Source organism: Lutjanus erythropterus, chromosome 9, assembly GCF_056507025.1.
Source record: "Lutjanus erythropterus isolate fLutEry1 chromosome 9, fLutEry1.hap2, whole genome shotgun sequence".
Classification (NCBI taxonomy): domain Eukaryota; kingdom Metazoa; phylum Chordata; class Actinopteri; order Lutjaniformes; family Lutjanidae; genus Lutjanus; species Lutjanus erythropterus.
Genome location: NC_139325.1, coordinates 27,485,481 through 27,500,516, shown reverse-complemented (window position 1 = coordinate 27,500,516; position 15,036 = coordinate 27,485,481). Strand labels below are relative to the sequence as shown.

The window sequence follows — 15,036 nt, the reverse complement described above, 5'->3', positions numbered from 1 at the left end:
TTTTTAATCAGTTTTGTCATATTTTATTTTACAGTGTGTGTTGGCATCAGGGTTTGACTGATCCCGGTTTTATGAAGCCGATCTTTAACGGAAACGGTCTCAGTGTTTCCTTGTAGGTTTATGAAGCTCTGGTGCAAATAAAAAACATTATTAAAGATAAACAAAAACATGGTAATAACAAAAAGCTAAAGAAGATTGTAATAGATTTAAATACTAGGAGACTAATATTCTTAGCAAAACACTGCTACGCCAGCTGATGTTTTGTCCTGATGTTAATTTTGGACAGCTTTAATGCCAAAAAGTAAAATAATTTTGTATCTTTTGCATAATTTCAACACAGACCAAAATGGGACACAATAAATTAAAAATACAATGAGAAAAATGATACTGCAGGTTTACCACATCGCATCGGTGGCCACACAACAGTTCAGTATCTTAACTTTTTGACATATTTATTTGCCTGATAAGTAAACTGGCAAACCAGTATCGATGGTCCAACCCCGACTGACAACACATGCAAACCTTTTATTTTTCTTCTTCATGTATCTTCAATAAACAGAATTAGAGAGCAGGTTTTAATGAAGCAGACATGAGCGCGTGAGGTGAACTTGGAGCAGTTGTGAAAAGCAATGAGTCATGAATGTCACACGTCGGGTGAAAGTCGTCATATGTAGCTGTTTCTGCAAGTTTAAACGCGACAACTTGACAGGAATGTGATCGTCCGTTTCTCACACATCTGCTCGCCGGGAGAAATGTTGTCTCTGCTAAATGTTTAGCTCGAGTTTTTAATCGTTAACTCTTAAATAAAAGGACATGCAGACATTAGGCACTGTAAGCTGTAGCTTAAAATTATAGAAAAACATAGTGCCAGTCGTATCTTTAATGTTTCACTGGACTGGGGAAGCAACTGAGACGAGATCCTGTTTTATCTTAAAGCTACTACAAGAAGTTTTTAACTGGTTATGAAACAGTCTGAATTTAATACTGATGTCTCTATAAACCTACATAAGAAAACAAGACCATCAGTGAAAAGAAGCTTTGTATGGTTACTCTTAGGGATGTAACAATACCTAAAACTTGATATGATAATACGATAAAAAGTCTACAATACGATATTCATTGTGATACTAAAAAAACTAAGAAAAATCACAACTTGAAAAAATGTTCCTTATTAAAGAATGAATCTGCATGTTGTTTGTGTAAAAGATTTTTTTCACTTTAAAGTCCTTATAAAGGTAAAAGGGATTTTTCCTTCTAAACACATTATACATGTTAGAACAGAGCTGCTGAAAACAGGAAAACACTGACAACTACGTAGTACTGAACTGTGGAGTTGGACCTTAAATATTGTTCAGTGACGTGCCAGAGACATGGTCCTCTGACCCTATGTAAGCCCCACGAACGGACACACGAACGCCGCCGCCTCCCCCTCCCCCTCCCCTCACCCTCGCCAGCGGTCGGTTACAAACGTACCTCAGCGACTCTCTCAGTCCAAATCAGACCGGCAGTTCACTTCAGCTCACTTCGGTTCCAACAACCCGACACAGACAAAAGAAAGAAAAATACCATCCTGTCACCGTCCTCTGACTCTGGTTGGTCAAACATGTCTGGACATGTCCAATAAAGCTGCTGGACTGAGCGTTTGCGTTTCAGGTCATTTTTTTTCAACTGTGAAATCGCGATATATTGTTATGTCCCTAGTTATTCTTAATAGCTGCCACCAGGTGGGATTTTTCATGAAATCAGATGAAACGAGCCTGAGTTTTTGTTGTTGTTGTTATTTTGGCGGAAACAATACTACTTTTGTCCATTTTGGCCTCCAAAATCAACAAAATATGAAACTTCCTTTTAGTAGCTTTAAATTCTCAGACAACATGTCGATGTTTTCACTTTTCCTTGATCCTGAGAGCTCCAGATGATTAATCAGCCAAACAACACTCTAAAACTAAATTTCAGTGGAATTCCCCCTTTAATGAAAACATGATGACATGGCCTTTTCAGCAGCACATCACGACCCGGTTTAAACTGGCTGCGTAACCCAGCAGGCTCACTGCTGATTTTAATTTGCTCTTCCAAGTTGCTCACGAGTTCAGGCGGGTAGGATTAAAAATGGCACCAAAGTGTGACTTCCTGAGACAAATGAGAAAACGATGCACCACACCAATTTGTATCACACCAAACAAAAAAAAAACAACCCAGCTTCATCAACCAATTTATCCAGAGTGTTATGAAAGCATCACGTTTAAGCTGAATTTGTCTACAGTTGAAACTTTCTAACTGATGTGTAATTTCACACAGATGTCTTAGTGTTTTTGTAGAAACTTAAGGGCTTGGCAAATTGCTATTATCTAACTGCCGTGGGCGAAATGCACCACAAAAACCCGTCCAGTGTGCCTCCCAGCGTGAAGTCAGAGGAAACCAAAAGGAAAAAGGAGAAAAGCCTTGTTAGAAAACTTTAGTGTAGCAGGTGCGTTTGCTCCTCTTTCCAGAAAGCCAGTTAGTGACTATTGGTGAACACTAGATGGTAGCGAAACACTGCCGTCCTGCATGTTTACTGTTCATCTCTTTTGTACGGAAACTGAGTTTGATACATTTTGAGATACTTTAAAAAGGAGGCACACAAACTGATTAATTAGTACAGAATAACTGCATGCCTGCTGATAAGGAAAGACTGTGATATGATTTTTTTTTTTTTTCAGCAGAAACAGACTGTTCAGTGAGATACAAGCAGAAAGAAAGTCAAGAAGACGATAACTGATATCTCCTTTGAAGGCCGTGCAAGTGATTTTGTACACTGTTTACTGAGGGATTTCCTTTTTAGGTATACATCAGTTTACATCATATAGAAACGCCTTTTGCTGCACAGTTGAACCAACCGGTGAAATGAAAACCACACTGCTCCCCACACTGTTGGTCTGCTTTGTGTCCACGTGTTTTCTTTCAGCAACAAATTAAACTGAAGTTCATGTGTAGGTGTCGAAATGTTGCTTGCCAAAAGAAAAGAGATGGAAAATAAAGGTGATACGCAGAAGGAAATAAAATTCTTGTGAGGAAACGAGTCGTGTCTCACTTGAATTCTTTTGTCTATAAAATAAATGGTAAAGCTGCAGGTCGCTGATTTGCAGCAAAGCATCAGATGTGTTCTGAATTTGTTTGCAGGCAAAACTTGGCTTTTTAAAGAGACAGTTCACCCCATAATCAAAAACACATATTTTTCCTCTGGTCTGTAGTGCTATTTATCCATTTAGTTTTGGTGTAATGCAGAGTTTTAGAGATATCAGTTGTAGAGATGTCTGCCGTCCAAAATAATGGGTCTAAATAACACTTGGCTTGTGGTGCTCAAAGCACAAAAAATACAATGGACAATTTTAAATCAGTGTCTCCTTTCAATGACCTGGTTACTCAAGACAATCCACAGACCTTCTAGTGAGTAGTTTCATGTGGGAACTGTTTTCTTTCTGCGGCACCACAACTACCCTAAAATCTACCAGAGCTACGTTCTTTATACTACAACCTAGATTCTCAAACAATGGTATGAGTATCCCTGGTGGTACTTTCGCTCCCTCTAGTGGCACCCTGAGGAAAATTTTAAAAATGAAATCAATTAATTTAAAAACATTTAATATAATTATTACAATAATGTCAAATGAAAATACTTAAACTATAGGATCACTGAAATGTAGTTTAAATAAGTTTAGTCTTTCGCGTTATATTTTTGTTTGAATATCACCCTGCCAAGTTGTCACATTCATACACGTATACGTCCATAAGCCACTATGACTTTGGCAGACAACAGTCAACAATAAATAATGTGTAGGTTGAGCAATATTTGTCCTTGATTTAATCAAGGAAAGACTTTACGTTACCCTGCCAGCACAAAGTTTACTTTAGTGTAGGTATCAGTGAATATTTTAATTGATTGATTAATAAAAAACTGGCATACATTTCTCAGATGTGAGCTGCTTTTCTTCTTCGTTATCTTGGACTCTGGGAAGCTGTGATGTCCTAAACAATGAATGTGGAAATTAATCAGCAAATTTATCAATAATGAAAACAATCAGTAGTTGCAGCCATGTTTAAGAGCTTCGTTTGTGCTTCATTCAGAAAACTTAAAAAACAGACAAATGTCAGAGGTATCTAGTAATTCTTCTACATTTCTACAGACTTAAAACTAATGAAACAATTTTTATAATGAATTACCTGAGTAATTTTGTCATCAAAAATGGTGAAAAGCCCACTCATTCCTAGTTTTGGTAAAGGAAAAAAAAATAAATCCCTGGTAAGTAATGAGGAAATAAAAAGTCAAAATTATGAGATTTTAAAAATTCATGATTATGAGATAAAATGTCACAATTTTCATCTCATAATTTTGATTTTGCATCTAATGATTGACTCTTAACTTTTCATCTCGTAACTGTGGAACTGATAGACATTTCCTAAACGATGAATGTGGAAATATATGAGCAGATTTATCAAAAATGAAAACCATCTAAATCATTAGTTGCAGCTCTACTTTCTCTACATTTCTTCTGTACTTTCTACTCCAAAATTTAGACTTTTCATCTCACAGTTGATTCTTTATCTCACAAATTCAACTTTTTCCTCATAATTATGACTATTTATCTCCTAATTTCAACTTTACATCTCATAATTAGGACTTTTTTATGTCATAATTCTGATTAAAATTTACTGCAGAATTATTTCCTGGGTGCACACGTCTATTTATATATTTAGTTTGTTTTCTGAGTTTTGTTTTGTGTGTATTATGAAGGAACAACACCTCTGATTTCATTGGACAGCCCCATGTTGTATAATGGTATGAATATCTGGGTGTTTTAGACTGTTGGTTGGACAAAATGATCAATTTCAATGTTATCTTGGACTAATTGTGAAGGACATTTTTAATCTTTTTCAGTCCAATAAATCAAAAATAACCACTGCAAACCACTGTAAATTTTGACCCAAAACATTTTAAGGTGAGAAAACACACACAGACTCAAAGACGAGCGCAGAGTTGTTGCATGTTTCAGAACTTTTCATTTCTCTCCATGGCGTGGTGTACAATCACATCTTTACAGTACATTCTCATCCCTGCTCCTAAACGTCTCTCTCTCTCCTTCAATCTACCCTAAGAACCCCCCCCCCCCCACCCCCCCCACCCCCCTCCCTCCCTAAATAAATAGTACACCCTTTTGTTATCCGCGGATGGCCATGCACAGCACGGCCCACGTGCTTCTGTAGCCGCTATTTTCAGTGAAATGGAGAGAGAGAGAGAGAGAGAGAGAGAGTGGGTGAAGGGGAAGAGCGCACAGAGGAAGGAGAAGAAGAGTGAGGTGATGAGAAGAAGAAAAGAATGAAGAGGGAGTACAGACGGGTGAGCCGTTCTCACATCATCAGAGGCCAGAATCGAGTGGACGGAGAGGACTGGCTGGAAATAAACAACAAATAAAGATGACAAAATAATAAAGATAGAAAATGAAAAAAAAGGAATTGAATAAAAAGAGAAAATGAGTAAGTCAAATTAATCTTACAAACAAACACACACAAAAAAAAAAAAACAATACTGCAAAAACAGATTCCCTTTTTCTTCACCTGGGTCTATAAAATTCTGGTTGGTCCTTTTTGTTTTGATACACCCAGCCCAGTTGGACAAGATATTTAGGTTTCTACGCGATCAAGTCTACGGTAAATCCTGAACTGTTAAGGTCTGGCTCGGTGATGCAAAGTGTGAGCAACCAAACGTGAAAGAGAAATCTCCAGGAATCAAACTCTAACGTGAAAATGTAACATTAAAATGTAACATTGAGGACTCCTCGTGAGCACGCACACATCTGTCAAGTCTTCTTTGCTTGTTTTTTTCACTGCCTCTATGCACATTCATACACAATTCATCATCATCATCATTATTATTATTATATACTACTTTGTTTGAAACATTCAAAAAGTACTAGAATCACTATTGTCATTATTGCTGTGACAGTAATCCTTCTCATGTAGCTCCTCTTGGTCCGCACCGCAACAGCAAATCAGAGCACAAAATACCCACCGAATGACTTCTTAAGAGCAGGACAGGACTTCAGATCAAACATCATTGGTAATAATAAATACTGTAACAGTCCGAGAAACAGTCAGATGCAGCTTGCTGTCTGTGCAAACAACCCAACACACTGATTCTGAAAAAAGATAAAACCCAGTCAGTGCTGGGAGGAGTGGGAGGGTGTTTGGGATTTATCTTCAGACGTTAAAGTCATATCTGAAAATAAAGGTGAAAAATAAAGTGTCTGATGTTGAAACGCTCCTCATACCCTTTCGCAGGGGACCGACGGCCTTTGAGGGGGCTCAACGCGGACGCAGAAGAACAAAATCCCTGACGGAAAGAGCGAGAGAGGCGTCCCGCTCCTGTCAACACTCTCCCGTCTCCTCCTAGGTGTCTGTTCGCCACATCCACACAGCAGGTGGTGTCCCCTCTCTTTTTATTTTTTTGTATCAGCAGGCGTTCACTAGAGGCAAAGATATCCAACTGTTCCCAGGACTAGAAATCACTGATCCGTTCCCATTGCACCTTTGAAATGTTGCATGTCAGAAGAGGAACTGGAGTCTGTGATAGTCATAAACTGGCGGGTTCTGAAAAGTAAGGAGGTCTGAAATAAAGATATTCTGAAATGCAGTTGGAGATTTTTGAAATGTTTCTTGAGGAGAGGATGGTCTGAATCGGCCCACCAGTGGCCTGTTTCCGTACAGATGACTTGCAGCTGCAGGTAAATTATTGCTGTGGTCCTGAAAGCTTCCAGTCTGAATGAGTTCACTGAAGTTGTTACTGGTTGAGGCTGAAGGCGAACGTTGCCATTTCAAGTCAGTCAGGCGAAAAGAGTTGTGGGTAACGTAGTCACCCTGCATGTCCCACTCTTTTGGAAACAAGGGAAAAAATGCAAACCAGACCCCTCGTGTCTACCACGGCGTGTTCGGAGTCAGGAGACTGTCAAAGGGGAAGGAGTGTCTACCAGAGGAGACAGGGATCAGGCCTCAGTCAGGGACTCTGCGAGGGGCTCATCGGGGGGATCCTGCTGCACCCCTGGGACCACAATGCCCCGGTGGAGCTTTTCTAAAGACTGCTTCATCTGGGAGATAAACATGGATGGGGTAGATGGGAAAGAGGTTGGATCAGAAGGTGTATTAAATTACATAATGCTGGAGCCAGCATTTCAAACCCTTTAATGTAAATCTGAAATATCTGGGTAGGATTAAATGTTTAGTCTTAGTCGCTGACTGAAAATGTTTCGGTCAAATTTTAAAAGTCTTGTTTTTGTTTTAGTCAACATTTAAGGTCTAATTTTAGTCCATGTCTAAGTCGTAATTTTTTGTCACTTTATTCCAAACAGTTTACCCTTTATCCTTCGATAAAATTATTTCAAAAATTGGATAGTGTGGATTTTAACTCTTTAATGTACTCACTGTCAGAAATCTTTTATCTTGTAGCAAATGTCAGTTTTACTTACATTAGGTTAGCTTCACTGGCTTCACCATAAAAGGACATACTGTTTGGTAGAGCATGTTTTCAGAAAATTGGACCTTATTAGTCTGTGTTATGTTGTTGCTTTTGAAAATTACACCAAACGGAGTTCACATGTCTGAAGTGACTTTTTTGTTTCTAACTTTCTGTTAGGCGCCAAACTGAAAATCTGTTATTTAAAGACACAGCGGCATCTAGTGGATTCTTTTAGCATCACATACCAAAACCAAATGGTAGGGATGTTTTAATCACTTTGAATAAAGTGCAACACATTTTTCAATAAGATATAGAGATGCAAGATGTGCTCTCCTGAACAGCTGAGCACAACGTTAAAAGGTTATATCAGCAAATTACATCATATTTGTGCATCTATCTCCAGCTAGTGTACCCCAGTAGTGGGGTAAGTTTTAACAATAAAACTCTTTGTCAAAGGCACAAAAAGGCCTGCAGCACAAATGATCGTTGATCTGATTTACAGTTTCGAAAAACCAGGATAAAAACTACAACATCAGTTTTATCTGGGACAGCAAAAAAGGGATGACAATCTGGATGATTCTGATCTAGATTAATAGTTTTCAAATACAGGCCCCTGAAATTTCTTGCTGACTCGTCCCCTGCAGAATTGAGTGATAAGCATTTGACTTCACAGAGTATAATTAACAGAAACACACACATACACACACCTGGTCAAGAAGCGTGACAGAGGACTGCAGGATCTGCTGCCACTTGCTGAGCTGAGCTTGATGAAACTGCCTCTGAAGCTGCAGGACCTGAGCCCACTCTCCAGCTGTCTGAGGCAGGGGACTGAAGAGAGGAGGAGGAGGAGAGGGAAACAGGAGGAGACGTTAAAGGTTTGGAGGAGAGACTACTTAACATAAAAAAGCCAAGGGAGGACGTCGTAGCAAGGTTTGTAGTAGGCAACTGGACTTGATAGAGTTCTTGAAGACATTTCGCCTCTCATCCAAGACGCTTCTTCAGTGCTATGCTTAATACTCTGAGGGCTATTTGACGCCTCAGATCCCAGAAGAATAACCAACCGCCAATTAACACCAAAGTGGAGAGTCTATATTTATACGGAAAACAGTGTGGAGTGTTTACCTGTCAGCAACAGAATAGGAGTGCCATGTCTCCAGTGTATGGGCCGCTCTTTCCAGAGCGTACAGCTTGTAGAACAGCAGCATGTTGAGAGCCACCAGCACCACCAGACTGACAGGGACAGAGAGAAAGAAAAAAAATCCTAATTTACTGACTGTATATAAATACCTAAAAAAAACAGTGATAATGCTTCAATGAATCTGGTGGCACAGAATGAGCAGACACGTACATTTCAATGTTTGTCACACGACGCAGCATTAATCACAAAACAATTTAAGTTTACTGAAGGAAAAATCCACCCTGCAATGCAGCTACAAAACATGTTGTGTGTTTTGAGAATGGTGTGATCCCTTTTTATTGACTGGAAAACCTGCATCTCTGCTAGAACTGTTGGTCTCTCTATCGTCATGTTGAACCCACAGATCCCAACAGTAGCTATTATGAAGAGAAGTACAGATCATGAGAATACTTTGAGCAGCCATGTTGAAAATGAAGTGGACTACGCACAAGTGCTAGTGGCTACTAAAGAAGCACTGTGTCCACAGTAAGTGCTAGCAACAAACAGTGCAGAACAGTAAGGTGGTACTTGAAGAGCTCAATATTTTTCCGATCAGATAATCTTCTAATCATTTCAGCTCTAATCTTTACTGTTTTTCCCCTAGTTGATAAACCAAAATAAGCCTCTTTAAAGGTTGTTGTTGGCCCAAAAGCCTGGACTAGTGGACTTGGTGGGCGTCTCCTCTCTAAGTGCCCTTCTAGTTATTTATAAATTCCTCACATATTTATATATGTGGCAAACAAATACAGACTTAAAAACTGAGTATCGAAGGGTGGATTTTTCCTGTATTGTTTAAGTGGTTTTTATTTTTGCAGCCAGTGGTATGAAATCAAAGCCTCTCATACGAACCTGATACAGATCCTATTCACAAGAAGTATTGCAGAAAGGAGGGGAAAAGAGGAGAAATAGCAAGAAAGGCATTGTGAGGCTGTTAGTATGCAGAAGATCGATATCCAACATGTCTGAATGAGGGAGCATTCAGACATGGATAGAACAAAGACAGCAGAAAGCCAATATAATCTAAAATATAAATCAAACCGAGGATTTGATCAGGTAGGAACTCCTCCAATTCCTCTATATTACACTATACAGGAAAGGATGTACTGTGCTACTAAGGAGGACTACATGCAAGGACAACACGTGCTTTTATGTGTAGACTGCAGTGATTTCTACTCTATATTTGTACATTCTGAAAATCCCTAACAAAATCTCTTTTTAGACCCTAATCTCCAATCTGAGTAACTGACTGTGTGCGAGATGACTATTGAATAAGACAATGATCATATGATCAGTGTGCAGTAAAATATAAAACATGCTGGAGTTAAAATAGCCAGAAGGGAAGCTCAGAAGAGGGATTCAGAAAGCCTGCTGTTATTCAAGGACTCAGTGCCACAAATACACAACACACACACTTGAACTTACATGAAGCTGACGATGAGGAGGATGGTGGATATACTGTTTTGTCCTCCACCACGTGAACGCTCCCCCAACTTTATATATTGAGCACCTAAATTGGAAAAAAAAAAAGAAAGATCAGGATTCAAACTGTTTCCATTGTAAATTTCTAAAAGATGGCGTTTCTGTAATATTTTTTCATTTAAATTTGCAATATTGCTTTTTGTTATTGATCATTTTTTTGACAATTCTATTTCTGTTACTTGTCCACTTGTGATCACATGACCCAGGATGCATGTTAATATCAGGTCTGAACAGGCTCTAAATTATGTTTCTAGTCTCTAAAAATACTACAAAATCACTTCAAGTAATATTCAGGTAATAAATAAATTAGACCAGTTTCTTCTCCTTTATAAGTCCCAGATTTTGTCTGAGAATCGTCTTAATTTAAGGATATCCTATATATTAAACAATCAAAGACTGATGTTTCTGTTTCTGTAATGTAACTCCAAAAAGACCCACTAGAGGGTACTATTGCACAGAAGATGGATTGAGGCTTTTTGCTTGAGTGCATAACCTTCAACACTCGTGGCAAGGACTGAAATTCCAACACCGATCTTGAGCATTTCAACAACTGCGTCCTGTCATGACTTACTGGCTTCTCTCCTGTCCCTCTCCTCTCCGACTCCTCTGTCCCCTCGGTCTCCGGCGCCCATTCCTCCTGCCTCCCTCTCTCGCTCCTTCTCGCCCTGCCGCCGAGAGCAGGTGCGTTTGCGGCGGCGCAGGGCGGGTGGCGTCTTGGCAGCATCGGCGCCAACTGCTTCGCCTGTGGTTACCACGGAAACCTCAGACTGCAGTAGCGTCTCTAGCTTGCACACTTCGCTCTCTGCATGGGGGGGGGGGAAAGTAAATAGATGGTGGAATTAAAATACACACAGCCCAGGAAAGTAGAGTGAAAGGACAAATACAACCGTCACAATACGTCTTTAACGAGGTTGAATAGCCAATCAAAAAGTGAAAGCTGAGGAAAAGAAAGAAGAAGTACAAAAATCCTGGCACTGAATAAATGGTTACATTCTTGGTATTTTATTCTCTATATTTTATTAGTTTGTTGGTATTTTGATATAGAAAATAAAAATATGATTGTATGGAGGCTGTGTCAGAATAAACTGGCATAAAACCAATCAACTGGAGCGATGCATAACCACATTAAGCACAGACACAGACATTAAACTGCAAGCAGAGCAAGCTGCTACACTGCTAATGTTAACCACACTGTGTGGAACACTTAAACATTTAAGTGTGCAGTGCCTCTTGGCAGTTAAATTGTATTTCACACTGTCATGGTTAAATTTTGCAATTAATGCACAATCCACATGTGTGCCAAACTGTGTGGGGTGATTCATACAAACCAAGGGCCAATTATGTTCATCTAGTTAAGACTCTGACTAAAGATCTATTGAGCAAGCAAATATTTTCCAGTTTAACTGGAAACTTTAACTGCTGGACACAAGTTTTCTCTTACTTTGCAAAAAATAATTTCTCAGTGTATGTGGGTTTCAAGTATCCACATCACAGTAGAGTGTCTCACATATTGGACCATGATCCCACACTAACTGTGATTTCAAAATGCTTGCTTGTGGGTACATGTCTTAAACCTGGCAACAATATACCCAAATGGACAAATATAGTGTCCTTATGTGTTGTGATCTGTACATGTTGCTTTCATATCAAGTGTGCCCTGCTTAAGCATTTTCACTTCGCTTTTGTTCGCTTATCCACAAAAGGGAAATAAGCCTGAATAGGTCGGTTTCCAGGCCGTGTGTATGCAGAAAGATGTAATAGATGTAGACCATGTGACTCACCCATGTGTCTGTAATACTCCTCAATGCCGCTCCAGGTGTTCTTTTCAATCAGTGCTTTCACCAGACTCCACGGCTGCTTCCTGTAGCAGATGTCTGAGGAAACTCTGGCAAAAGGAAAACCAAACAAACCCTATTTAGTATATATACAAACTCTAATGCATGGGTCAGATTACTTCTCTTTACAAAGAAAAACACCTTTCATATTTTTAGGAAGGACAAATCAACATGTTCTAAATTGCTCCAACATTGATCAGTGCTGCCCTGAGTTACTGATATCATACATTTCCTGGGGCACTTAACCAGCACCTGACAACGAGCAGGAACTTGTGTAGGCGGCTGACAGAAGTTCTGCAATTTCCTACAAATTTCCTTTGAAACCGATCAAACCAATTTTTTTTTACACGACCACTTGAGTAAACTAACTGGCTAAGATATCATGTTTCCATGTTCCAAAGAAATTCATTAGAAATACGCCCAATATGCTCAATATGCCAATCCCAACACACTCAACTTGTGTTGATGCCAGAAAATATAATTACTTGCGTGTTGGAACACTAAAATTAGCCTGTTGCTTATCTGACTTTAACTAGTAGTCACCACCTCAAATGCTGTGTTTCTACTGCATGGCATAGCTTGGCTTGACCTGACCTGCACATTTTTGGTTTTCCATTGTTAAAAGTTGTGGTTAGTACCTTTTGGTGTCACCTAGAGTCCAATCAGATTGCTCAGAGAATCGTCACTTAGGCGACACAGAACAATCAGAGTTGGTTTGTCGTTTGCACTTTGATTGAAGACTTCCTACATTTCCTAACATTTCAGCATGTGTATGTCTTTAGGTTTCTCAAATCTTATTATGCCAATATTGTGTTGTCTTTTATTGTGAAATACAGTAATATGTTCTCAGTGAAGCAGCAGCGTAAGATGGCTTCCTTTGCCCTGGTTAAAATAGTAGAGTGTAATAGTAAAGTAGAGCTGGACATGGACAAACTCAAATATAACAAGATTTTTGACCAAATACCTCAATATCAATATCAATATTGCAGGAATGATGATTGGTGCTTTCACAAAATAGTAACACAATGAGATTTTTGCTAAATAATCATCAGTAATGTGGATATAATGACTAAGTGGGTAAAGGCAAATAATACAGCAGCTAGAACAGTCTGGTAAATTCAGAAAATGACATTACTTTGCTGTAATGCAGCCTTTAAAAACAGGAAAAGACAACACTTATGCCATGTCAAGATATACTTAAAAGATGATACCTTGTCTCATATCGATATAAGATCAATATATTGCCTCTAAAACCTTCCAAAGTTAGGACAGAAAAAAAACTCTAAAATAAACACTTTATTACTTAATTACTGATTACCCTAATAACCACCACACATACACTTGTGGTTTTTTTGTACAGCTGTGACAATGGATGTATTAAATGAGTGGGGGGGGGGGGGGGGGGGCACTGAAGCTACATATGTGCAGGGCCTATATTTTTGTGCTACACCACTGGAGCCATTTTATTCCATTTGGATCAAATTCAGAATATAAGTGGAAAAAAAATGCTCCAAAAGAAGAGAACTAGTGACACGATTATTGTGTAGCAGCCAGTGGGACAGTGGGACAATCAAACATTGCCTTGCAGCCACATTGTTGAGGCTATGGTCATATTTAACCCCATTGTTCTTGTACTATAAATATGCAGACGTGTCATCAAGTCTCATACAATATGTTTGGCCAGTGATGCCTGCAAATGTGAGAAAAGAAACAAAAAGCTCAAAGACAAATGAAAGCAACATCATCGAGCAGCTGTTAAATGTGATGCAAGATTTTTTTTAGTATCAGGAAAGCACCAAGGGAAACTAAAAGAAACAAGGGAGAGAAACTCTGATGGGATCTTTTCATTTACCGCTGAGAGTTTCTGGTTCCCAGGCTAAGGGATATAACCACTTAACTACAGTTTGCATCATCTCTTTGCTGGGAACTGACAGCACATGTGTAAACAAGGATTCTATGGACCAAAGGTAAAGAAGTGATGCAACGTGACGGTGCTCTCTCTCTCTCTCTCCACTGTTTGGATTTCTGTTTAAAGCTGAGGCATGATTCCCCTTAACTGGCGAGTAGAAAACACAAAACCTGCAATAAGCACCTGCTCAGTTTTGAATTTAGTGGTCTTTTTGCACTATGCAGTGCTGCTACATATCCTTATATCATGTTTAGTGAAAATAATTAGTTAATGTCAGCTCTTGTAGATGGGACTCTTATCAAGGGTAAAACAAATATCAAATTGTAGTTTTCCAACTAAGGCTCTTGGTTGGCTGCTAGGTACAAGGACTGGATGATTTATTATGTTTTTTTCCAGTTCAGTGCTACACTAAACTCCAATATCAGCTTACAGTACACAAGTAAGACTTGTCTGAATGGCTTTCTTCGTCATCTGAGATGTGAAAACATCAGATTTCATAGACAGACAAAATAAAATTGTGCATCTTGCTGCTCACAGGTCAGGTATAAAATCCCAGCACAACAACTCTGTTTCTATCACTCTTCTCCGCTTCCATCACAGTTAGTTTTGTTGTTTGTGGCAATTTAGAGACCCAGTTTATAAAGTTTACAACCTGCATCGCTGTTATTTTGGTGTGTACAATGATGCCACTAAAAACAAGAGCTGAAACTTGTTTATCAACCACTTGTTTTACCTTCTCTCATCAGTTAATCATAGTGCAAAATAAAGTATATTTATGAATCCCTTTATTTAAAATTCCTCATCGAAATGTTATCTCTCTATATATTTGTAAGCTTTAATCAGTTTTATCCTGTTATTATAGTGCACACTGATTCCCAAAACACTCCCAAAAAACGGGTCAGACGACTGAGGTGTCTCTGACTGATTCAAATCCTCTACTTTCAGGTAAGGTAGAAAAGATAACAGACGTGCTGCTCAGCATTTGTGTGTAGTGTGTCAAATACATGGCACTCCTTGAACGTTGTGTAGAAAGATGTTTCTGCGTACTGCTGGTGTTTCCAGCTTTACTTAGTATTAGCTTTTTACAGACATCGCAACCTGTGCTGTTGTCATCGTTTCTTTATGAAATGAAGCCACGCTTTGGACTGTT

General features: G+C 39.0%; 1 protein-coding gene across 4 annotated transcripts in view; it reads right to left on the bottom strand.

Moving 5' to 3' along the window:
- Positions 1 to 5,570: 5,570 nt before the first annotated feature.
- Positions 5,571 to 15,036, bottom strand: part of gramd1a (GRAM domain containing 1A) — a 45,533-nt gene continuing 36,067 nt past the window's right edge. For all 4 annotated transcript variants that reach the window (XM_084726983.1, XM_084726984.1, XM_084726985.1 and 1 more), the window contains 6 exons: positions 11,924 to 12,027; positions 10,714 to 10,944; positions 10,086 to 10,170; positions 8,609 to 8,716; positions 8,194 to 8,314; positions 5,571 to 7,118 (listed from right to left, as the gene is read on the bottom strand). In XM_084726983.1, coding sequence (XP_084583109.1) covers positions 7,017 to 7,118; positions 8,194 to 8,314; positions 8,609 to 8,716; positions 10,086 to 10,170; positions 10,714 to 10,944; positions 11,924 to 12,027 — 751 coding nt within the window. In that variant the 3' untranslated portion in view covers positions 5,571 to 7,016. The remainder of the gene's footprint in view (positions 7,119 to 8,193; positions 8,315 to 8,608; positions 8,717 to 10,085; positions 10,171 to 10,713; positions 10,945 to 11,923; positions 12,028 to 15,036) is intronic.